At 36.0% G+C, this 26,449-nt stretch overlaps 3 protein-coding genes across 6 annotated transcripts; 2 read left to right on the top strand and 1 right to left on the bottom strand.

Annotated features, from left to right (window-relative positions):
- Nucleotides 1-2,995: 2,995 nt before the first annotated feature.
- Nucleotides 2,996-7,556, top strand: LOC121784950 (endoglucanase 6-like). Its single transcript, XM_042183233.1, has 9 exons — nt 2,996-3,439; nt 3,519-3,731; nt 3,895-4,095; nt 5,252-5,341; nt 5,433-5,597; nt 5,840-6,124; nt 6,205-6,553; nt 6,638-6,712; nt 6,796-7,556. The coding sequence occupies exons 1-9, from the start codon at nt 3,224-3,226 to the stop codon at nt 7,092-7,094; spliced, it is 1,893 nt and encodes a 630-aa protein (XP_042039167.1). The 5' UTR covers nt 2,996-3,223; the 3' UTR covers nt 7,095-7,556.
- A 724-nt stretch (nt 7,557-8,280) lies between these two features.
- LOC121784951 lies at nt 8,281-12,456 on the top strand. Its single transcript, XM_042183234.1, has 6 exons — nt 8,281-8,611; nt 9,125-9,279; nt 9,931-10,148; nt 10,690-11,302; nt 11,399-11,899; nt 12,175-12,456. Exons 1-6 carry the CDS (start codon nt 8,442-8,444, stop codon nt 12,228-12,230), a joined length of 1,713 nt encoding a protein of 570 aa, XP_042039168.1. The 5' UTR covers nt 8,281-8,441; the 3' UTR covers nt 12,231-12,456.
- A 774-nt stretch (nt 12,457-13,230) lies between these two features.
- On the bottom strand, nt 13,231-21,333 carry LOC121784947 (long chain acyl-CoA synthetase 4-like). Of its 4 annotated transcripts, XM_042183229.1 has the most exons (19): nt 21,011-21,328; nt 19,671-19,734; nt 19,444-19,533; nt 18,973-19,029; nt 18,664-18,712; nt 18,462-18,538; nt 18,193-18,232; nt 18,009-18,103; nt 17,693-17,860; nt 17,448-17,558; nt 17,285-17,372; nt 16,915-16,981; nt 16,553-16,628; nt 16,355-16,472; nt 15,654-15,899; nt 15,433-15,572; nt 14,754-14,936; nt 14,243-14,362; nt 13,231-13,568 (listed from the first exon to the last, which is right to left on the bottom strand). In XM_042183229.1, the coding sequence occupies exons 1-19, from the start codon at nt 21,160-21,162 to the stop codon at nt 13,533-13,535; spliced, it is 1,977 nt and encodes a 658-aa protein (XP_042039163.1). In that variant the 5' UTR covers nt 21,163-21,328; the 3' UTR covers nt 13,231-13,532. The 4 variants fall into 4 exon arrangements, with proteins under 4 accessions (XP_042039163.1, XP_042039162.1, XP_042039164.1 ...); XM_042183228.1 differs by having other exon boundaries at nt 15,433-15,899; nt 21,011-21,333; XM_042183230.1 differs by lacking the exons at nt 13,231-13,568; nt 14,243-14,362 and having other exon boundaries at nt 14,795-14,936; nt 15,325-15,572; nt 21,011-21,332.
- Nucleotides 21,334-26,449: the final 5,116 nt, after the last annotated feature.

The raw sequence follows: 26,449 nt of genomic DNA, 5'->3' as shown, positions 1-26,449 counted from the left end.
TATAGTCCACAATTTGTTTTTTGCAATTTAAATTTAATTGAGTTATTTTGACGAGTGTGATCCTACACATATTCATAAACAGAAAAAATGTCAACTTTGCATTTCAAATCTTTCATCTAACTTATAGAAGATACTCCGTATAACAATAAGAAGTAACATTATACTCCTCGTCTCACAAAAATATGAGCATCCTCGTCTCACAAAAATATGAGCATTTGAACTGATACGAAAATTTATGCATAATTGGTAAAGTACGAAATAGGAGATTAATGATAGTTAAAGTAGTGTTGATGGATAGTGAAACTCACATTATTATTAGTGTTTAATGAATTTTCAATGGTCGGTCATAGTAGTATAACTTGCAGCGACAACCTTTTATAAATTGATATATATGATTAAAAAACTGTTCCCAACTTTTTAAAAATTGAAATGCTCATATTTTTATGGGAATGACGAAAATAGAAGGTGTGCATATTTTTATGGGACAAAGGAGATAAATGCATACGGGTGAAATATACCTTGTAGTTATTAAAATATGTCAAAGATAATATGTTTTCAAAAACCAAATTTCATGTTTGTTGATTTAACATTCTTTTTAGTTGAAATAACTTACCACTACAGTACCACTGATACTTGTGCATAAGTTGATAGGAGTATAAATTTTGTGATGAACTTATATATATATTTTTCAAACAATGAACTTTTATTGTGTGAAAAAAGAGATCCAGGATTCAATCTTAACCCTTCCAATCTCCCAATTCAAAACAAAATATTACTCTGATATTAATTTGTTTTGTTATGTGGAAGACCTACCATAATTTATTAGAAATGTAAAAAGGTAGAGATATTTTTGGTAATTTGATTTTTAGTTACACACATGACGAAAGAAATATTTCTCTTGATTTTCTGGGTGAATAAACGTGACTTGTGAATTCACAATTTACCTTTTATTGTACTGGGACCAACAGGTTAAAAATAAATAGTATTTAAATTCCCACAAAATAGTAAGTATATTCATTGTCTCAATTCTCAGAATTGGAAAAACCTAAAAGAGGTAGCAAAAATTTCAATTCCTCACACTAAAAATAAATGAACAAAAAATGACTAACATGAAAACTTGAACCCTGAAATTATAAAAATCTTTTTCATACTGCATACATTTACGAATAACAATGAAATAATTATGAAAAACAAACATGCTCCTCCAAAAAATTAGCCTTAAATATTTTTTTTCAAAATAGAGCAGAACAAAGCACATGGATTTTGAAGCCCTAAAAATCGCAATCCCATTTTTGGAATATTAATCCAGAGACACATGATAATTAAATGATTTAGGTGTCCTTATATATAACAATATTAAAACTTTAACCAACCCACCACGTGTCACTCAATGCAAGCATCAGGGATATTTCCGACAATTCGCACAAGGCGGGGATAAAAAAAAAGAGACGACATTACCTCTTAGAAAACTTTTCGGCTTAATCTTACTGCATTTGGTATTTTTTTCAAGAAAATCAATGTATCATATCAAAACCTTTTCTTTTTGAAGGAATATCAAAACCTTAATAAATCAAAATTAGGATAATTAGTTCAAATAATTTACTCCCAAGTCCCACCAATCACAATTAGGATAATTAGTTCAAAGAATTTACTCCCAAGTTCCACCATTTGCGAGTACACATTTTAATACTCGTCCGTTAAGAGTGAAAGAAGTAGAGAGAAAAAATCGGAGAGAGAAGATAAAGTAGGAAATGTCTCACTTATAGTGGGACGATTAAAAAAAATACGTCTCACTTATAATGGAACGGAGGGAGTATGTTCGCTACTACTTCTCTAATTTCACTTTTTTTAATCTCTTTTTAGGAGTAATATATATGATCAATAGATATTATATTTCATAAAATCATTATATTTACATTTAATTTTCTTTTCAACTCCAAAAAAATATTTAATGAGGTAAGTGAAGAAGAAATAAAGTACTCTCTCCGTCCGCCAATAAACATCTTATTTTGCCATTTTCATTCGTCCACTAATAAATTCCCCATTTATTACTATTTTTGATAATATACACCTCACATTCACTAACTTTATCCCACTCACATTTTATTATAAAAACTAGGGGTACGTAAAATTAGGACCAACATTCGACTAATATTTTTCCATCCACTTTTTACTACTCCGATTTCTTAAAATCTGTGACATGTCAAATATGAACTTGTAATTGGAGCCGGAGTGACTAGAATAAACAATAAAGTAATAAGTACTCCCTCTTTATTTGTTAATAGAGTCAACTTTGTTTATTTTGAAAAGTTCCAAAAATAACTTAATGATTTCTAATTTTGGCAAATAGTACCGAATTCTACTTTCTTATTTTATTCTCTAATGACTTTATTCTCCCTTCTACATTATTCTCTAATTACTTTATTCTCTTTCTACTTAACACACTAAACATCTCGTTTTTAAAGCACCATGCTAAAAGTAAATGATTCAATTAACAAGAAACGTACGAAACGGTAGATATGTAAAAATTAAGTAGTGTGAGAGAATAAATTGCTAGGGATTAATTTTTTTATTTTTATGAAAAAAATTACTCATTTAGATTGAAATGTCTTTAAAAAGAATAACAATCGATTAATTTGATACTAACCAAAAAATATATAAAAACGAGATTCACAATCACCAACTTTTTTCATACACATTCTTTCATAGTAGTACTTGCTAAAAACTGAGTCGTCAGAAAGTAAGACGCGTAACTAAAAACGCGCCGTATTTGTTTTTCTTGCCACCTTAATTTCCGTATGAACATAACTGCAAGCGTTCCTTCGTAGCTAAAGCAAGCACATGCCTCTGCCTAATTTCATCTATCAACAATTTTAATGGTTTTCTCAAAATAATAATTAGCAAAATGAATTAATGGTACATACAAAAGAGGAAAATATAAGAAATGTGTAGGAATCATTTAATAATCTGCTCACTTTCTCTGTAGCGTTGGGCCTGCCTTCCCTCCTCCATATAAACTGCCTTCATCTCTGCCAATTCTCCCACTCCTCTCACTCCTCATTTCCTCCCTTCCTTCTTCCCTTCCACCCACATTCTGCTAATTGTGAGTTCACAGCTAATTTCACACACATTGAGCAGAACAGATCTGTGGATTGAATTTCCACTTCTAATTCTCAGATTATTTATTTAAATTAGTGATTTTGTGGTAAACAGAAGATTTCAAATGGAGAAATCTGTGGGGCTCTGTTTTTCAATAGCTCCTCTGTTTCTGATTGTTGGTTTTCTGGCGCCGCTGGCATTGGCCGGCGGCCACAACTACGGCGACGCTCTGAGCAAGAGCATCCTCTTCTTCGAGGCGCAGAGATCTGGTTACTTGCCTGGAAACCAGAGAGTGCGGTGGAGGGGAAATTCTGGTCTCAATGACGGCAAAACTAGCGGGGTATGCTTTTTTATCTTCGATTTTTCGGACCTAATTTGAGAATTGGGGGTGAATTTTGCATGGGGATGTGTTTTTGCAGGTGGATCTGGTTGGAGGCTACTACGATGCAGGGGATAACGTGAAATTCGGGCTGCCGATGGCGTTCACCATCACTATGATGTCGTGGAGCATCCTTGAATACGGGAAGCAAATGGCTGCTAGCGGTGAGCTAGGGCACGCCATTGATGCTGTAAAATGGGGAACTGATTATCTCATCAAAGCTCACCCTCAACCCGATGTGCTCTACGGCGAGGTACCTTCTTTCTCTAGAATGTGCCTTCGAATTAAGAGCTGTGTCTCAAAAATTGTTTGCAATCGCACTGTTTCTTCTCAGTAGACTGTTGCTGAGTGTTGTTTTCAATTGATTGAGACAATTTTGTTAACGAATTTGAATTTTATTTCGGTGTTTGTTTTAGGTGGGAGATGGAAACACAGACCACTACTGCTGGCAGAGGCCTGAAGACATGACGACGTCGCGAGCTGCTTACAGAATCGACCCCAGCCGCCCGGGATCGGACCTCGCCGGAGAGACCGCCGCCGCCATGGCTGCTGCCTCGATGGTGTTCCGCCGCTACAACTCCGCCTACTCCGCAGAGCTGCTCAAACACGGTTCACAGGTGAATTAATTCTTCCATTTCTGGAAATCGCATTTATAATTTTGATAATTACAATACTCCATGCGATTTACGATAATAGAGTTATTTTATTATTTTGATACGTTGCATAATAATAAAGTCATTTCATTTTTTATTTAAAATCAACACATTTTTTCAGCACCTATTTTACCCTCTCTTACTTTTATCTGTCCTTATCTCTCTACTTTTTTTTCATTTTCACTTTATTCTCCCTTTACTTAATTCATCTAACACAATTTTTCTTAATTTACATATCGAAAAGAAACGCGGAGGGAGTAATATATTAAATTGAATTATCGAACAAACACACACAGTCGCATATTTATGATTTGTTGGTTAGTAGAGCGCACCGATTGAGCTGTATTGTAACTACCCCTTCTCAGTCAGTCAGAGATGTCATCGATTGCGCATTTTAGCGAGCGGTTGGGGTGCGCACGTTAGTGAAACGGCCGCAGTTATTAGGCAGTTACGTTTAGCTCAGCTTTTTGTCAGCTTGGTTGGTGTCGGTGCACTGTAGAAAATATAGCCCACCTTAAATAGCCTTAATAATATGGAATATAAAAAGGTATACTAATATATTATCATGAACTAGTATTTTATAATCACGCTCCAATTTTGTCATTATTATAATTGCTTTGTATTCTTTGTGTTGTGCAATAAAACATTTATTTAGTCCCACATTCACATTTCATTATAAAATTAATAATATTAAAATCAGATTCACATATCACTCACTTTCTCTTCACATTCACATGGTTAATAATTTCTTGAAATCGAGTTAAATAGGGATCTCTCTTCAATCTTCATTCACATAGTAAATTTTTTATTAAGAAAATGCTTCACTCTGAATTAAATGGATGAAAGTGGAAGGGAACAATACCAATTAATGGGGCTCGGTAAATATTTCGGCGCATAAAATGGACTCATGTGGTAGGGTTATGGTATCAACCGCAAATCACGGGCTTCTCAACAGCTATTTTAAATCTCAGCCGTTCATCACCCCAAAGATCGGGCATGTCACGTGACACACCTGTCGGTGGTCGTTGTGCCCACACACAGACAATAACCTCTCTCTACATGCTCTGTCGAAAATACCCCTCGCAGATCTGACTAACTGGCGTTTCACCGTTGATTTCAGCTCTTCGATTTCGCGGACAAGTACAGGGGCAAATACGACGGTAGCATCACAATCGCGCAGAAGTACTACCGTTCCGTCAGTGGATACGCTGTACGTGATTCTACCCCTACCATTCTCGGTTTTAAATATTTTTCCTAAATAGTTTAATTTTTGTTTAATTATTTCTTTTTTTCTTTTGTAGGATGAACTGTTGTGGGGAGCTGCATGGATGTACAAGGCCACAAACAATGCGTACTACTTGAATTACCTTGGGAAGAATGGCGATGCCCTTGGAGGCACTGGGTGGGCCATGACTGAATTCGGGTGGGATGTTAAATACGCTGGTGTACAAACCCTTGTTGCTAAGGTACAACATACTTATGCTACCCTCCCAATTTCAATTGATGTCAAATTATTGGGTTTTTAGTATTTAATGTGCGAGTAGTGCACCACTTTAATTTCAAACCAATCAACTAATCATATGGGATCTGAAATTTGAATGATTATTGTGATAGAAAAGTTGCTTCATAAGGGCCAAGGCTTCATTTTTATTGCAGTACACAACAGTAGCTCATAACAACTAATGAAAGCTTTTATTCCTCTGTGCAGTTCTTGATGGCAGGGAAAGGTGGGGGAAACACTGCTGTGTTTGAAAAATATCAGGAGAAGGCGGAGTTCTTCATGTGTTCGTGTTTGGGTAAGGGCAACCGCAACGCTCAGAAGACTCCGGGAGGCCTCATTTTCAGACAGAGATGGAACAATATGCAGTTTGTGACGAGTGCTTCATTCCTCATGACTGTCTACTCCGATTACCTTACATCTGCTGGCAAGTCCCTTAGGTGTGCAAGTGGCAACGTCTCACCTTCTCAGCTACTTTCCTTCGCCAAATCTCAGGTAAAGGCAGCCACATCAACAGCTTCTCGCCCACATTGGTCATAAAGACTTATCTGTTTGTCTATGGCTGAACAATGTAGGTGGACTACATCCTTGGAGACAACCCACGTGCCACGAGCTACATGGTTGGATATGGCAACAACTACCCGAGACAAGTGCACCACAGGGCTTCGTCTATTGTGTCGTACAAGGTGGATCCTACGTTTGTTACCTGCAGGGGAGGGTATGCAACCTGGTACAACAGGAAGGCTAATGATCCCAATCTTCTTACTGGCGCCATTGTCGGAGGTCCTGATGCTTATGATAATTTTGCTGATCAGAGAGACAACTATGAGCAAACCGAGCCTGCAACTTACAACAATGCTCCACTCCTCGGCATTCTGGCCAGGCTTCATGCCGGTCACAGCGGCTATAACCAGCTCCTACCTGGTTAGCCTAGTTTAATGACTAAACAGTTCCTTTTAATTTTTAAATGCAAGAGTTGCTGAATGTTTCTTGCAATTTTTGTATCAGTGGAGCTGCCTACTCTTAAGCTGATTGCTGCTCACCCAACTCCATCCACGAAGCCTGTGGTGACACGCACTCCAGGTAGCCTTTTCTTCGATATGCTAAAAATATAATTCTTGTTTCTTGAATTGTAAAAATTGACATTTGTGGTTTTATTTGCACAGTTTCATCTCCCAGTTTGGTTGCCATTACTCAGAAGGTTACGGCTTCGTGGGTTTCCAGGGGAAAAACCTACTACAGATACTCCACAATTGTTACCAACAAATCTTCCAAGACTTTGAAGAATTTGAAGCTCTACATTTCCAAACTCTATGGTCCTGTATGGGGCCTCACAAAGTCTGGTGATTCTTACTCGTTCCCGTCTTGGGTGAACACGCTGGCTGCTGGCAAAAGCATCGAGTTTGTGTATATCCACTCGGCTTCCCAGGCAGTGGTCTCAGTATCAAGCTATACTCTTGCTTAAGAAGCACGCACATCAATCACAGTCCTCTCTGGTTTTTTATCGGGTTGTGATCAAGAATTGTGCAGCTATACACAACAGGAACCTCTCTTCCGTGTTGAAGTTTATGTTGAAGTTTGAGTTTTCTCTCTGTTGATTCGTGAGCTGAGATAGGAGTTGCTGAAGATGAAGTTATAGGGTAAATAAGGTTTAAGAAATGGATGAAGAAAGGAGTGAAGAGACAATTTCAAACAAGTGCTCATCCTCTTTCTTCTCCTCTTCACCAGTCACAGGATAGATTGAGAGAGTGAGATGAGAAGTTAATTTAAAATGTCCAAAACAAGTTAAAATCTTTTTTGCTTATTTGTTCCTTCATAGCAGGTTTGATTTCCCTTTGTGTTTGTGTCTTTTGTGTCTTTTGTGTTTGATGCTGTAAACTTTACAACATTTCTTGTCTGTCTTCTATATCAATTTAGTTTGCACAAAGATTATGTATTTGCAATCTGCTAAGGCAATTTATTATTTCTTGTCATGCTTTTTTTTAGTTTTCTATTTAGATTTCCCTCAACTCTATGCTATTCAATCTTTATCCAATAAATCAATATACAAAAATACAGATTAGGAGAAATGAAAGAACATTAAATATAGGTGCAATTGTGCAGGGAAAGCTATGCAAACTCTAAATTACTCATCAAATATTAAGAGGTTTAAATGATTTTACTGACAAAAAACATACTATTACATAACACACGTCATAAAATGTTGCACACACAACACACATTCGCGAGCATAAGTCAAAATGTATAGAAAAATAAGTACTCCACTATAGAGTAGAGTTAGTACATAAGAAAAATAAATTCAATTAAAGTGATTTTAGTTAATTTTTAGACTTATCAAAAGAAAAAATTGAAATTAATACAAAATTTTATACTGTTACTTCATTTTGCCAAACAATAATTTGAAATTGAATCAATTCAAATTTAAATACATAAAATTGCGTTTACAACACAATTATGATGCTTAAGATGCTAAGTGCTAACTGTAATTAAAAAAAAAGAACTGAACGAAATATTCACATGGACTATATAAATTGGCGTTCAAAGCTGAATTATCTGAATGCGGCAATAAAAAAATGGCGGTAGAAAAAAATTATTCGGAAATATATATTAAACAGACGTGCGTGAAGACCACTCAACGCATTTCTCTGCCCTTTATCTTCTCCTTTTGTGTTTTTCTCTCGGTATACAAAGTCAATTTTCTTTTCTTCTTCCTCACCCGCAATAATTCTATACATTCGTCGATTTTCGATCTATTCCTGAAAAATAATCTCAGAATTAAGAAGGCGCAGCTGAAATCTAGGAGCTAGAATTGATGGAGCCTTTATTGGAGCGCATGTGCATCGACGCGGCAACTGAGAGCGCCGATGCCGTCGACAAGTGGCGAAGGCAGCGGCGAACGCTTCAGCGCATGCCGTCTCATCTCGCTGAGGCTCTCCTCCGCCGCCTCCTCCAGCGCCGTTTGCTTTATCCCTCGCTGCTCGAGTATGTTTTCTCATTAAACCTAGGGATTTGCTTCATTAGCTGTGTTATTATCCATCGATTCGATTATGTTTTCTTGTTTGCAAGATTTGCTCGTGTTTAATAGAAGGCTAACGAATTTTGATTCTGCGATATTTAGATCGCATTGCGTAGTTGAAATAGATATGAAATATTTATGCATAGAGTAATTAGATTCGTGTAATGTGCGAGTGAAGATCGCTGATGTATTCATCTGAACTTTCATTTTTGGACTGCTAATTTCATTGATTGTGGAATGAGTAGTGTTTAGTAGATGACGTGTATTGCTCCTTCATAGGTGGATCCATCCTTGTTGCATCAAATGTTTGATAATGATGTTCTTTCTGCGTTCAATGTGTTACATTAAGTGTTTGATAATGATGAATCGCATTTACCTTTTTCCGGAATTGTGCTTATAATTCTGGTTTAGGAATGGATCACTTCCTCATAGAAAGGTTGTGCTCCTTCAGTTACATTTATGTTTTTTTCGAATGTCAGAGTTTTCAAATACACAGTGGAGGATGTCGACCTAAGTGGTGAAAGCTTTGTGGATGCTGAGTGGATGGCATACTTAGGAGCATTCCACTATCTCAATTCTTTGATTTTGGCAGACTGCCATAAGATCAATAATGCAGCTCTTTGGTATATAACAGGTGAGAAATTTGTATAACTTTTATAAAATTCATTCTAATCATCGTAGTCTGCATTTATAAACAAGAATACATGTGAAATATATTCCTTCTGATCAATTATGCAGCTCTTTGGAACATAACAAGAGTTTTTTTGTGAAACTCTCGGTATTTATTGTTGTTCACAGTTTTACTAACATAATTTTGGGTAATACAGGCATCATATTAGATTTGTGAAGAAGATTACATTTAGACATTGATAGAAAAGCAGGAGTATGGGCTTGTTTGTGTGAGCATCTGTATTTTTACCCCTAAGCTGTTAGTTCAGTTTTTTCATTTTTTTGTTTTCTTTTTAAATTATCTAATTCAGTGGTAGTATACTCGGGTAGTTCATATCTCTTACCCCTTTATTTTTCAGATCCTTTTATGACTATTCAGTTGGACTCATTAAACTATTCTTCTCCGGTGATATAATTTTCAATCCTTACTGTAAACCTTTCATCCATGATTCAATTCTTACTCTGATCTAATGTATATAAATTATCTAAGGCTCAATGTTTGCTTTTATTTTTTATGCAGTACTAGTTGATTTCAATTTACAATTTTCTCTAAGAGCTTTAAGTTTCAATGTTTCGTTGAAATCTTGCTAAAAGAAACTAGTCACACTTCTTTCAGGCATGCCAACTTTAAAGGAGATGGATCTTTCAAGATGCTCTAAGATAACAGATGCTGGAATACAACATCTATTATCACTTCCAGCCCTTGAGAAATTACGGATCTCTGAAACAGGTGTTACTGCAGATGGTGTAATAATTCTCGCTTCACTGAGTCACTTATTGCTGTTGGACCTGGGTGGTTTACCTGTCACTGATTCAGCTTTGAATTCTCTTCAGGTGCACTCTCTCTCTCTCTCTCACACACACACACACACACATACATGTAGTTTACTTGAGGGCATTAACTACTGTAGCTGCACTATAATGGTTTTGGTACTTTCACCCCCCTTTATCCTCATTTGATTTATAATAATTGTCGTTGCTGCAGTGAGATTTTATTTCCTCTTTCGTAAAGATGTTCTACAAACACAACTAAATGCAAAAGCTTGTGATAGAAACATCATGGTGCTCATATTTATAAGGGGCCCTCTCACATTTGTAAAACCAGTATTGAGTCTTCCGAATTATAAATGATTTTTTTTTTCTGGAGTAGGATTAGCCGTTTAAGTAAGACATTGTGTAATGTTGCTCGACATCAGTCCTGTCTTTGCTAATAAATCTTATTTGAGCTTCTCGAATCATGTTACTACACACCTTATTAGGATTGTGGTTTTCACTTACAGTGGGTGCTTCTGACATTTCATCTTTCATTTTGCCTTTTCTGAAGCAAATTACCTGTCACTTATCTGTCAAAGCTGACTTAATGTAAAATCCACAGACTCTCACGAAGTTGCAAGGTTTAGACCTTTGGGGGAGTGAAGTATCTAATGAAAGTGTGACGACACTCAAAATGTTCCGAAATTTGAGTTTCTTAAACCTAGCTTGGACCAAAGTCACAATGTTGCCATATTTGCCCTCCCTTACATGCCTAAACATGAGTAGGTGCACTATAAGTTCTCTATTTGAAGGAGAGGGCCAGAAACCTCGTCTGGAGAAAGTAAATTTTTCTGGAGCTACAATTCATAACACTTCAGAAGCCTTCAAATATGTTGAAACCAGTAGACTTTCTTTGTTAGACATATCCAACTCTGCGCTTCAGTCTTATAGCTTTTTGTCTTCCATGAATGCAATGACTAATTTGGACCTGAGCGATAGTGGACTGGTTGACGACGGTTCAGTCGAACACATTGCACGCATAGGAGCAACGTTAAAAAAATTGAATCTCAGCGATACAAAAGTAAGTGTGGAAGGCATTAATGCATTAGCTGGCAATGTTCCAAACCTCGAGACTCTATTGCTGTCTGGCACTCCCATTGATGACACAGCTATACATTTTTTAAGCATGATGCCTGCACTCAAAGTTATCAACCTCAGCAGAACACATGTGAAAGGTGTGGTATTGGTACCGTCTGCCTCCTTTTCAGTATCTATCTTTCTTTTGGTGAACTAATCGAAACTAACTCTTCATATGTTTTTCGACTATCTAGGATTAATGCAATTGGGCGGTGCACATGATGAGGTCCCGTCATTTTCTGCACTAGAAAGCCTCAGTCATCTCGAAACCCTGGATTTGGAGCTATTGCATATTAAGGATCTCGCACTGCGCCCTCTGGCAAACATGAGCAGATTGAGTCATTTAACTCTGCGAAGCGTCTCCCTCACAAACGAATCATTATATCACATCTCGTCAGCTAAAAAGTTGGTACATCTTGGTCTTCGAGATACAGTGGTGACGGATACTGGACTTGAAGCATTCGCTCCTCCCCCAGCCCTGGAAATTCTTGATCTCAGGGGCTGCTGGCTATTATCAAAGGAGTTTGTTTCACGCTTCTGCCAAATGCATCCTCAACTTGAAGTAAGGCACGATTTATTTGAGACGCTTTACAAGAGAAAGGAGCACTCAACTCCGTCACGAGCAACTACTAGGACCCCGAAAGGCAAGAACAAGCAGGGGAGTTCGTCTGCGCCACCCCAATATTTTGTAGTAGGTGAGTTTTCTTAAAATATACTCTTTGTTCCGCGTTAACTAACACATTTAATCTCACTTAGTATATTCTCTCTTCTATATTACTCCCTTTTCAATTTTCTCTCTCTTATTTTATTATCTCTCCACTTTACACACCAAGCATATTTCTTAATCTTTGTGTCGAAAAGAAACGTCCAATAGTATTGAACGGGGATAGTATATCCTCTACTGAGTTTTCTTTGGTGATGATGATCATGATGTTCCTATATTCACCACTTAATTTGACAATTTGTGCAGATCAAAGATTAAAATACAGCAGAGAAGAATTACTAAGCCTCCGAATTTCGTCATGAGTATTACCAACTTCCAGTGTTCAGAGCAATCCATTGCCTTAGTCTCTATGGTCAAGGCTAAAACACAGCTTCTATGCCAAATAAAATGTGCAGGTGTGCCTGCTCAACTACTGTACTAAATTGTCTGTCATTTCGAATTATTTTTTCGACATAGAATTTTGAAATAGCTACTCTACTTAATTCACTACTCTCTCATTCTTTATTGCATTGGAAACATATACCTCAACACATCACCATTCCTCTTAAAATTCTATGTCAGACCATAAATCTAGCGTGTGGTCTGGCTGCACCGGACCTCTCCCCGGATGTGGTCTGGCCCCATTTTTTTAACCATTTCCAATTTTCGTAGGCTCATTCTTGGTATTATGGAATGGAATGTGATTCCTATTTTCATTCTATTCATTTGCTTGGTATGGTGGAATGAGGAGAATGAAATGAAAATGCAAAAAGCTGTCATTTTGTTTTTATCTTCATTCTATTTCACCACCAAGAAGAAATAATCTTCTTCATATCATGGAATGAAATGTGATTCCTACATACATTCTATTTATTTGCTTAATAAGATGAATCGAAAGAGAATGAAATGAAAATGTAAATTAAATGCAAAAATATTCATTTCATTTCCACCCTCATTTCATTTTAATACTCTCTCCATTCTAAGTCTAAGTCTAAGTCTAAGTCTTGTTCCTTCATTTCATTTTAATACTCTCTCCATTCTAAGTCTAAGTCTAAGTCTTGTTCCTTTTTTAAACGGGCCAACTAAGTGAGTCATTTTTTTAGACAAAAAACATTAAATCACTCTTACTTTATTCCATTACCTATTTTACTTTGTTATCTTTTTTACTTTATTTCTCTCTCCTATTTTTCAATACATTTTTTTAATCTATGTGCTTAAGTTTTGACTTAACTTAATTGGGACGGAAGGAGTACCAAGAAGGGCCTTAATTTCCGTGCCTAAAAAAACTTCACTATATTAAGATGAATCAAGTATTATTCCTTCTTTATTTAAAATAATATGAGCCTTATTCATTGACAAAGGTAGTAGTATTTCATTACTAAGAGCAACACCACAAATTTTTTCACACTAAAAAAACAAGTAGTGACTGGCATTCAAATTCAAGATATAAGTCAGGTGGAAGAAAAAGAAAGGATCCGGATATTACATTGAGCAGAGAGAGTAGAAGGATAAATAAAATTCAAGGAATATTTTATACACAGTCCAAATAAAGTTAATTTCAGTCATCGCTCTGGGACTGGGATTTTCATAATATTACCGTCTTTCCTTCATCATACGATGTCTGCTTATTTCAAGCTCTTGTACATGTCGTCAACAGCATTCTGCAACAACACAAGTACCATAACCACTCTCATAATAGGCGCAAATTAATAGTAACCACAACATCTATAGATAAGTAATATGGTTAGCTTAGTTAGATTAATAAAAACTGGATTAAAACTTATGATATCCAAGGTTATTAATAATTTCATTAACCCTATTTTTATATGATAAAAAATAGGGTTAATTACATGTCAATAATAATAATGATAAAATTCTAGTTTTGTGATAATTTAGGGTTAATTACATGTAAAATTCTATTACGTGTCAATAATAATGATGATAAAAAAATAGGGTTAATTACATGTAACATTAAGAAGTTTGGTGCAGTAAAATTCTAGTTTTGTCTTGCACCTTTTAAAATTTGATTAACAAATCACAAAATTTAAAAAATTCTCAATTGTCCCATGTCAATTTTTTCCTGGCAAATGCAATGCTAAGTTGGCACAAGTGTGTAAAATTTAGGTGATGTAGAAGAAAAGTGATGCAAGTGTGTATTATTGTAACGTGAACAACAAGACAAATGTCATTTTAAGCCGAAACACCGAATATAAAATGTTTTTGGTCAAATGGGACAATTGAATTTTTTTAAATTTGTGATTTATTATTCAAATTTCATTCTTGGTGATTTTATAAGCGGTTCATAATCTTGTTAGAGAGGTGAGAGACGACCCACCTGGTAGTACTTGAGCATCTGGGGTCTTTTAATCTTGAACGTTGGCGTGATAAGGCCTCGTTCCAAGTCGAATGGAACTGGATCAAGGTGGACAGCTTTGATGAATTCAAAACCCTTCAACTGCAACAGAATAGTATGGTAGGTAGGCTTAGACTTCACATAAAAACCTTTTCAAATAAGGTATAATTGTCATTTAATGACCAACTTTTCCATTAACTTTTATAACTTTTGAAACTTTAATATAAAATCAAAACATTTTATTTTTTTTGCAATTGTTACACGATAGTCAACTTTGAAACTGATATGGCAAAATCAAATATGCTGTGGCAATAAAACAACACGGAATAATTGATTTTGCCACAATAGTTTAGATTTGACCATTGCGAACAGTTGCGAAAAAAATGAAATATTATGATTTTATATCCCAAATTCAAAAGCTGGGATCCGAAAATTTCTTATTCAAAAAATTTAAACAAATCGAAGTCCATAGGAAGTTAAAGAAGAGAAAAACCTTTTTTTCTTTTCCAATCCTTGCAAGCTCTCCAACAAAGTATTGCTTTACTTTGGGATTTTCACAGAGGGTCTCGAAGTCCCCTGATTCACCATTCTGTGCAGCCCATTCCTCCACTGCTTGTTTGCTTGGGTTTATTACAGCAACAAGGCAAGACTCGAAGCTGTTCCCGTACACCCATATCTGCAACAGAAAAAAAAACAAGATGAAACTCGAAGACCTGAAGTAGCACTTTTAACAGTATTGGAAGTTCTTCATAAGAAGGTTCGATGTTCCGTTGAGTTTATGACACAGATATGGAGTGATTTGATAGACGTATCAACATACGGAGCATATCGCACAACTGACAAGAAGCTACTAAAAAATAACAACGTGCAGAACGAGAAAACAGAGATAGGAAATAGTAAAGAAAGATAATACTGCTAATTCCACATCAAAATAGTTGAACTCAACTTTATTTTTGAACACTGCAAATGTAAGGAGTAAAACCCTATTAACAACTAAATAAATACTAAGTAGTAACTAATAAGATCTAATGATGCATATCGATATCAGACCCACAAGTACTTACTAAAAACGGGGCCAGTAGAAGAATACCATTCTCATGCTATATATTGACATGTTCAAACTTGTATCTGGAAAAGAATGCAGAAGTTAACACCATAGCAGTCGCATGTACCGAGTCGATGGCAGAAACTAGACCATAGATGTTTTCCAAGTTCTCTACTGCAACATATTCTCCTTGTGAGAGTTTGAAAATGTTCTTCTTACGATCAATAATTTTCAAGCTGCCATCTGCCTGCCATTCACCAACATCACCTACAAAAAACAAGATTTCTGGGAATAAGAAAACAAAATTAGGACTTGAGACCAATCCCATATGATCATTGCGATAGTAACCTGTGTGAAACCAGCCGTCAACAAAGACTTCTTTGGTTAGGTCTTCGCGTTTGTAGTACCCAGAAAACAGGGTATCCCCCCTTACACACACTTCTCCACGTGGTTTGTTCGAAAGTGCATCGTATCCCATTTCAGGAACAGATTCCAGACAAACATCCACATTAGGCACTGGAGGTCCCACTGTGCCCAGCATATTCAACTCATCCGGTATTGAAACAAATGTACCAGCACAAGTTTCCGTCAAGCCTACACGCATGCAAAACGAAAAAACAAACACGTGACCCAGTTACAACAATCAATCACCAATTTAAGTCCAGAAAAACTGTATGCCACCAAAATCCCATGGTGAGTTTGAAAAGACATGTCATAGTTGACTCTTGAATAGATTATTCAGGTAGTCTTTGTAGGTTCAGGTGAAAAAATTCACAGGCAGTTCAAGTAACATTGAGTCGTTGATATGATAATTAAGAATATTATAGCATCAAAACAAGTAGCACAGAACTTTCCACATGTAAGAATAAATCATTTTACATGTAAATACATGTAAACTTTAGTTGCCATCTTTTGGAGAAACTAACAAAGGGGAGTATCAAGATGCAACCTAAAAGCCCACCAGGACTAAATAAGCAAGCCATTTTATGGAAAGAGGAAAAATAAATAAAAATGATAGTAAATAAACTTCATAAGATAAAGGAATATACCGTATCCCTGAAGAACATAAGAGCATGTCACAACTCTCAGATACTCTTCTACATGGGAGGCAAGAGGTGCTGCTCCGGATAAGATAAGCCTTACATTACCCCCAAGACCTTGCTTTACCTGAAAGAGCATACCAGGAGAGTGCAGTCATGCATATGTGACAACTTAGATAGATATGAAGACCATAAAAAAAAAACTACCTTGCTGAAGACAACTTTGTCACACAGTGGAGCTGCCTCAGCATGCTTATGACCCTTTTTCATATGACGTAGTTTCCTGGAGAACATGAGTTTGATGTGCAGGTATTAGAACCAAGACAAGATAATGCCCTACAACTAAAGTAAAGAGGTCACAGCTTGAGAGCACAGTGAGAGAATAAAGCTAGCGGTTAGGCATATTCACTAATGATAAGTATAAACAAACATGAAAATGTTTCATGAAGTGGCAAGGAATATTACAAACTTTTTTCATGTATCAGTACTTTGTACTACGTTTTTGTTCTTGTTTTTATCCTTTTTCATCAATCAGAAACTTTAGTAAGGGAAAATGCATGAGAACTTACAGAGAGTAAGCAAGATTAAACATGGTTTTTTTAATGAAACCCCCTGCGGATATCCTCTGTTGCAAACCTGAAATAACACAACAAGGTCACTGAGAAAAGCAGAATCCAGAGTCCAATCCTGGGTCTCGGTGGTTTTAAAGGGGCCTCAGTGGAGCACATAGATCGGAACAATGAACCTATAACTTTGTGAGTTTATTTGCAGGATATTGGATCTTTTGTCACAAACTACAATTTTGTAGAATGTGTTATCAATCATGAGGGAAAAGGCAATCCTTCAATATAGTATTACAATCGGCAACTCACATTCCCATCTCAAACAAATTAGTCAGTCATTTATCAACAACATATATGCAGAAGGACAGGTACCAACCTGAATAAATTCTATCTAATACGCGGGGAACTGCGCAGAAAATTGTTGGCTTAAGCTCCACTATATCTTCAGTTAATAACTTTACATCCTGTGAATAAGAAAGTATCATCCTTCCATCAGTCATGCTCTCTATTGTTTAAAATATGAAATATAACCTCCTTACCCCACGCCAAAATCCAATTGAAGCCCCATGATTAATGAAACACTCTTCAATAACACGATCAAAGATATGGGCCAATGGAAGGTATGATAGATACACATCATTTATGGTCAACTGCAAAATAAACAAGAATGAAAATTGCAGCTTTTTTGTCAAATAGTGTTCAGGAATAAGAACAGTTAGATTAGGTTAATGTCTCCCAACAGAATTATACAAGTAATGAGGGAATCAAATAGATAGGTAGCTACCGATTCATTGACACTCTCTAATAAGCGTTTTACTCCAGCTATCAAAGTGACAATGCTGTTGTTAGAAATCATGACTCCCTTGGGGTCTCCAGTGGTACCACTAGTATACATTATAGTGCAAATGTCGCTTTTCTTTTTCACTGGAAGTTCAAAGTCCTTATTTGATCCCTGCACAAGATAAATGGAAGAGACTTATATATGATGTCGTGTCAAAACCAAAGTGTTTCCAACTAATAGGGGCCGCAGACTAGATGATGACAAGAATCCATCTTCTAACACGAAGGAAAGCAGTAACAGATTAACACCATCTGCTTACCAGTGACAAAAATTCATCCCAAGAATACATAGTCACCCCATATTTTTCAGCTTCTTCCTTCTGTTGAGGAGTAGCCTTCCCAAAGCTTACAATTGCTGAAAATGAAGTTGTAAACTCATCATTATAACAAACACTAACATGAATGCAAAATGCTCAAGGAATTGTGACTCCACAAGGTACTTACTTTTCAAGTAATTTGCTGCACCTGGAAATGTTTTCAAAAGCTGCAAAAACAACAGTGAAGTGTGCATAAGTTACTTGTACTGATATCCTGGTAAAATCTATCAGATAATTAAATACTGATATGCAGAATCTAATATATGAACTCGTTTCAAAATATTCATCAATAACATTCTATTCCAGTAAGAATAATAATGACAAGAACTTCCATATTACATACTATAATACAAACTACTAGGAGATTTTTCTTCTTCTTTAATTTAACAAATGTACCTCGGAGATCTTTTTCTCTTCTACAAAGGCTAGTGTGACTTCAGCATGACAGATGATGAACTCAATTGCCCCAGCCCCTGAACCATACAAAGGGAATAATTAACTATGGCTGGATATCTACTTCTGGTGTTTAAACCTCTAAACTTGTGTTTCATCTGCTCACGTTATGACAACTATAGTAAAGGAGGGATTGATTACATACCTAACGTGTCATACAGAGGGACACAATAGAGTCCATGAGCATTACATGCCTGCAGAAATATCACAGGTTAGCAAAGAAAAACTATTTCTTGATAATAGTGATACCTTCCAATGCCTAAGGCCCGAGGGCATGGAAGTACTTGGAGTGAAATGAAATAATATTGACATATATATAGATTTTTAGGATGCAATGCATATTTTTGCATAAAATAAGAGCAGTCAAAGGTATACATCCATTTCTGATTGAACACCTGTATACAGATGTAAAAGACAAAGGATGAATGAAGGGAGAAAGAAATTCTTGAAATACCTCCATACTCATAATCCACTCAGGTGAATTGGCACCATAGATTCCACAACGTCCTCCCTAACATAATTAGTCAGTTAAAGGGAGGGTGAGATGGAAACCATTACACTACAATAAACTGATAAAAATTGCAATTTCATCACTTAATTATTATTACAATTTCATGTCTAAAAACATAAACGGTGCAAACATTTAGATGCCATTACTAAAACTGGAAAAAGGACAGGTGTGAATTACATCTATTTGTTAACAGTGACTTACTGCAACGATAACTATTAACTACATAGTAGCTATAGTTTAGATTTCCGGCCAGATGATTCTTTTTTTAGAGAACATAGCAATTTTTTTTTCTTTTTTCTTTTTAACATAGCAATTTGACAATGTGCCTTTTATAGGGTAGAAAATATAACAACTAGATTAGGTAAGCTAGTCTACAACTACAACTCAAAAAAAAGCTAGTCCAGTGATACTTACTTGCTCGATGCCAATACTGCGGATGGAGTTACCAATTTTAACAACTATGGTGTACACCTCTCTGTAAGTCATCCATAAGTATTTACCTGGCTGGTTAGGTAGACCAACAGTGATGCTTAGCCAACATGTTTCCATGGAAGGAGATAAAAGAAAACACATTGTAGAAAAATTTAGGGAAATTTGAAGTTGAAATATAAACAACTCTTTTGTTAACAAGTAGCACGTACCTTCCCATTGACAATTTCACGGCGACCAAGCATCTTGTTATTGGGATATTTTTCTACCGACAAACTGCACCAAGCAGGTAAAGTGTTTAGGAAGGTAATTTAGTAAACACTAAACAGGAAGCTCGGAAACTCTCTAAGAGATGCAGCATGTGTCGGATACACTATTAAGTTTGCATCTTATTCATGTACTAGTTTGTGGATTTTTGTAAATTTATATCTCGATTATTATTATTAATCTTAGAAGAAGAATCAGAGGTATATTTCGTTCTTTTTTTGGTTTTCATTGGAGGGTAGAGCGGCATAGACTTCTAATATCTTCACTACGTTTTCTGGAAATCCAGTGACTTTTAGTGTCTTTCATGTAAGTACATATATCTACTTGAGACAATCCATAAAGATTATAGAACCAGCACAAATTGAAGATGTACACCCACACAAATAAGAGAAGTAAATTTGATTTTTGTTCTTCAGGGGTTATTGCAAGTATATTGAGAATTTCTGACATTTGTGTCAGCAAATTGTATCTCCCATTTCATGTTCATACTAGTGATTGCATATCAGGTCAATTAGTGGAAGAAGAACAACTTCATATAATGAGGGATGATGAATATCCAGATCGTAGATGTCAACGATGATAGAACATGATGCCAAAAAGGCGATATGCTCTATGCATATGATCATATTTAAATTCAGTTCTAATAAGACAAAAACAGCACTGTCTCATCAGTCATGGGCCCCCATAGCTTTAAACCTTTCTCAATCAGAAGTTGTTCCCGTGCACGCATCTTCTAGAGAATCAGATTCAATTGCATAAAACAAAATGTTTCAATTTAAAACCATCGCGAACATAAAACAAGCACCGATCTCCAAACACAGTGAAATCAGCTCCAAATTCAACAATTCGCAGATAAACGGAAACGCTGAGCTCCACTTAGAATTAGTAAACAACACAACACATCTCAACAGTAGACGGATTCAGTTCTAATAAAATAAAAACACCACTATCTCATCAGTCATATCTCAGTCAAAAAGTTGATTCGATGCACGCATCTTCTTCTACAGGATCAGATTCAATCGCACAAAACAAAATGTTTCAAATCAAAACCCTCACAAACATAAAACAAGCACTAATCTCCAAATACAGCTAAATCAGCTCCAAATTCAACGATTCGCAGATAAACACAAACGCTGAGCTCCACATAGAATCAGTAAACAACAAAACACATCTAAACAGTTGAAGGATTCAAAACACAGGCATCATCATCACAATCACGAAAAGTAAAATCACAAACAATTCCGTAGTTCTCAGATCAAAAGCATAGATTAAAACAAAATCGCACCGGAAAATATCCCAGCAGCTGTCAAGTCCGGGAATCGGAGCCGGAAAACCATCCTTAGCAAAAATGCTCCGATAAACCGGTCCGGTCGACGGCTTTCCGTCCTTGGCAGGCTTCCCTGGCTCAACTTCCACGATATACTTGTCCTTCGCCATTTTCAAATCTCTCTCTATCTCCGTAGAAGAAATGCGAGTGTGTGTGTATATATATACTATATACACAAGAGTATATATACACACGAGAATTCGTAGTGAGGCTGAGGCTTACAACGTCGACATTCGTGGAGTACTATTTCTCTGTAAATACTTCAGTTGACTTCAAAACAATCAGATCTGTATTTTCTACTTCATTTTGTGGAGTACAGAATTTGTATTTCTTTATTTTTTTCATTTTTAAAAGGGTAATTATGTCAAAATACAAAAAAAAAACGCGGTTCTAATTTCACATATCAACTTCAAATTTAAATGCCACCTATAAACATGTCATTTTCCGTTTTTTACGAAAATTATATATTCAATTTATAAAAAATGATTCGATTATATTTGAACATTTTAAATACAATGATTATTATTTAAATTTCTATCTCATTTCATTCTAAATTGGTATCATATCAGAGTTGATTATTATTTGATTGTGTAAGAAGAAAGAAATCTTTACGCTTATTCCCTGGCAGCGAAAGTCAAATTGCTAGAATTAAATACACATAATATATTGATAATTACATTATTATATATCAACATGTATTGTTCATATATGTGTGGATAACTATGCCAAGGTAAAATAAAATAAATTACAATCCAAGTGCGATGTTTAATTTATAGTATATGGCATGCTATCACATCATAGAACATAGTCCATATATATATATATAGATGTATTCATTTAAAATGGCAGTCCATCAACTAAATAACTTTATACCATATAATAATAATAATAATAATAGTAATAATAATAATAATAGTAATAGTAATAGTAACAGTAACATTAACAGTAACAACCACACCAACAACAATAAGTAGTAGGAGTAGTAAAAAATAAATATGTAATGAATTTACATTTTTAAGTTTGTGATCGAGACTGGTACGAGTTGATTTGGTGTTGGTTGGCCAGCGCTAAATAATTGCAATCATAAATGCATTCATTTACAGATATTTTATTGTACTTATATAATTCACTATATCCTTAAAACTAAAAAGTATTATTAAGTCTAATAATATCGAGCTCAAGTACGGAAGTACCTTTGCGAGTCATTAAATAAGCTTAAGTATAAAAAACAAAACCAACCATTTACTATGTAGACAAAATACAATCCAAAACACAAAATAATGGTGAATTATAATTATTAATTCATTATAAGAGATTATAAGTAGATGGATCAGACTTTGAAGCAATTTTCATACTTCAAAGAAATACGGAATAATATTATACTATAATAAAGTCGTAGTTCCTCAAAATTATTCCAAATGGCGTCATTTAGGACGTATTTAATGTTACAAATACATTTAATTAGATATGATTAATTAATTAATATTTAACGATATGGGGTGAGGATTGTCTTTTTATAATTTAAAGTAAAATATTTTTTATATAATGTTTTTATGTCATAATATCCTTGATTTTTAAACAATAGATTTTCTATATCCAGTTCTATAATTCATATTTTTTCGCAATTTTATTTCATATCTTGAGTCGTGTTTGGATTGAGATAAAACAACCAACAACCAACAACCAATCCCAGGAATCATGGAATCAAATTTATATGTATAAATTTAAATTTTAATTTTAATTCTAGTAGTATTATTTTTCTTTACATAGTTGATTAGTTTAAAAAATCAACTTCAATAATACTTAAATGATTTATATATAACTTATCATTAGAATCATACAATGTATATGCAAACTAGGTTAATTATTCTTTATTTCATGCAAATCTAAAATTACTGTACTCGTATACTTAAATACTAAAAACTGGAGTATTGAATTCGTATAATCAAGTGCATATCACTGATATAATCTAACTAAAACTATGAACTCAATTGCATGGTGATTATAGGACGATAAATTAAATTGATTATGAAATATAACGATTATATTTTTTTTTAAAACACAAAATATCATAAATTTCAAAATTAAACAGAAAAATACTAAGTCTCAAAATTTATGTGTTAAAGATTGTTGTGATGATTGTGATCGAATGAACTTGAATTGAGTAATCAAGATGAATCGAAAAAGAAATTTTATTGAATTGGGAGAGAAACGTGCACAGCTATAGTTGAAGAAGAAGAAAACATTAATGATGCAGTTAACTAACTAACGGCCTTTTAAAGTAAGTAATCCAACGGCTAGTTAGATCCTACGGTTGTGACTTAATCTCATTTCTTGAAGTAAATCCGACGGTCCCTGAAGCTCGAAGCTTGAGTGAGCTTCATCGACTTCTCTTCTTCTTCCAGCATTTGCAGAGCTTGATCACTTAATGTAGTTGAGTTATCACAGTCACAAATCTCCACCTTGATGACCCAACTTACTAATGATCCATCTTACACAACCCCACCAGCTTCATGCACAACTCCAGTTTATCTTTTTGCAATGGTTTGGTTAGCATGTCAGCTGGATTTTCAGAAGTATCCACTTTGAATATCTTCACCTCTCCTTCCTCAATCTTCTCCCGTATGAAATGTAGACGCACATCAATGTGCTTACTTCTCTCGTGATATACTTGATGCTTTGATAGGCTGATTGCACTTGCATTATCACATCCAATCTCCACAGTTTCTTGTGTAATTCCAAAATCCTGTAATATGCCTCTGAGCCAAAAACTTTCCTTAACAGCAGCGGCTAGAGCCATAAACTCAGCCTCTGTCGTTGATAGTGCAACCACCCCTTGAAGACTACTCTTCCAACTCACAACCGACCCATATAAGGTAAAGATGTACCCTGACTGTGATCTCCGAGTATCCACATTACCTGCATAATCAGAATCTGCCCATCCCATTAATGCATTCCCTGAGCATTCTCTTGCACCATCAAATAAAATTCCAACATTGCTGGCATCCTTCAAATACCGCATCAACCATTTCAGAGCCAGCCAATGTTCCTTCCCATGATTCGACATATATCTAGAAGTAGCTGATACAGCCTGAGCAATATCAGGCCTTGTGCTAATCATAGCATACATCGCACTCCCAATAACATTCGCATATGGTATTTTTTGCATCTCAAGCACCTCTGCATCAGTTTTAGGTCTCTGCTCCACTGAAAGCTTATATTGCTGACTCATTGGGGTTGACACTCCCTTCACATTCTCTAAACCAAACTTCTTCAGCAACCTCAGAATGTAATCAGCCAGAGTCAACCAAATTTTTCTTCCAGCTTTATCTCTGATAATGGACATACCCAGAATTCTCTTTGCTGAGCCTAAGTCTTTCATCTCAAAAGCTACCTTGAGATCATCTTTCACCTTTTGAACCTCCTTTTGACAGGCCCCAGCTAGTAACATATCATCAACATAAAGTAATAGATATGCCACTACAGCTCCACCTTCAATCTTAATATATACACACTCATCAAACTTGGAGCTTATAAATCCAGATTTTACCATATGCTCATCAAATTTCTTGTGCCATTGTCTAGAGGCCTGCTTCAGTCCATATATACTTTTCTTTAGGAGGCAGACCTTCCCTTCATCCTCGGGCTTCACAAAACCCTCAGGTTGTTGCATGTATATGGTCTCCCTGAGATCTCCATGCAAAAAGGCAGTCTTTACATCTAACTGCTCTAATTCCCAACCTCTCTTAGCAACAATAGCCAGCAAGATTCGTATAGAAGCATGTTTCACTACTGGGCTGAACACTTCATCAAAATCCACACCATGTTCTTGTGTGAAACCTCTAGCAACAAGTCGTGCTTTAAACCTTATTCCTTCGGTTGGAGAAGCTTCAATTTTCTTCTTAAAAATCCACTTACAACTAACCACTCTCCTTCCATCCGGTTTATCCACCAACACCCAAGTACCATTTTTCAACAAAGATTCAATTTCCTCAATCATTGCTTGCATCCACCTTTCCCATTCCTTGCCTTGCATAGCCTCATTATAGGAATTTGGCTCTGAGTATTCAACTTCTTCTGCCACTATCAATGCAAAGAAAAGATATTCAGCATCTGAGTACCTTGTTGATGGTTTGACAGCTCTTCTGGACCTATCCTTAGCAAGTCCCCAATTTCTCAGATTTTCTGTTTCTGATCCATGTGTATTTTCTGGTTCTGATACATGTGTAATTTCTGGTTCTGATACATGTGTAATCTGCTCACTCAATTCTGGAACATCAGTAACACCATTTCTTGCTTCAGACTCCACCTCAATTCCTGGACTAGGCTCCACCTCAATCTCAGAGATGGATACATTCTTACTGGAATCACCTCCAGCAGTCCTTGCAGAATTCTTGAATGGTAAGTCTTGTTCCCAGAAAGTTACATCTCGGCTCACTATGATCTTTGAACCATTTGGCTCCACACACCACAACCTGTAGCCTTTGACTCCAGGTTGATACCCTAGCATTACACATTTCAGAGCCCGAGGCTCCAACTTACCCTGCTTCACATGAGCAAATGCCTTACAACCGAATGTCCTCAGGTCTGAGTATCCTCCATATCTACCATACCACCTGAAATCTGGTGTATCACCATCAATAGAGGATGAGGGACATTTATTCATCAGTTTCACTGCAGTGGATGCAGCCTCTGCCCAGAATCTTTTCCCCATACCCGCAGCAAGAAGCATGCACCTAACCCTTTCCAAAATGGTCCTGTTGGCTCTCTCTGCCACCCCATTTTGCTGGGGGTTCATGGGCACGGTTCTGTGCCTTTTAATCCCTCTATGTTTACAAAAATCATCAAATTCCTTGGATAGATATTCAAGGCCATTATCAGTCCTCAAATACTTCAAACACACTCCCTTCTCAGCCTCCACCTCAGCACACCAATATTTAAACTTCGAGAAAGCCTCAGATTTCTCTTTCAATATGAACAACCATATCTTTCTAGAATAGTCATCAATGATGGTCATATAATATCTACCCCCACCAATTGATCTTTCTTGTGCAGGGCCCCACAAATCACTATGTGCATAATCAAGTGGTTTAGAGGAAGAGTGTTTACCCCTAGGATATGACAGCTTCTTGGCTTTACCTAGCACACATTCTTCACAAGGAATTGCATCATCTTCATCATCACTGCATCGTAGAACTCCTTTCTTTATCAGCTGTTTAATAGTTCCAGTAGCTGGGTGTCCGAGTCTAGTATGCCACTGACTCATAGTAACTGATGAAATATTGTGGATCTGAGCACAACCTCTACTGCATATCAGTGCAGTTAGGTAGTACAAACTGGCCCTCCTTTCAGCCTTCATCAGCACTCTCCCATCTCTACAAACTTCCATTCTCCCAT

Source organism: Salvia splendens, chromosome 21, assembly GCF_004379255.2.
Source record: "Salvia splendens isolate huo1 chromosome 21, SspV2, whole genome shotgun sequence".
Classification (NCBI taxonomy): Eukaryota; Viridiplantae; Streptophyta; class Magnoliopsida; order Lamiales; family Lamiaceae; genus Salvia; species Salvia splendens.
Note: the sequence above shows the minus strand (reverse complement) of the source record. Positions and strands in the feature narration are given on the sequence as shown.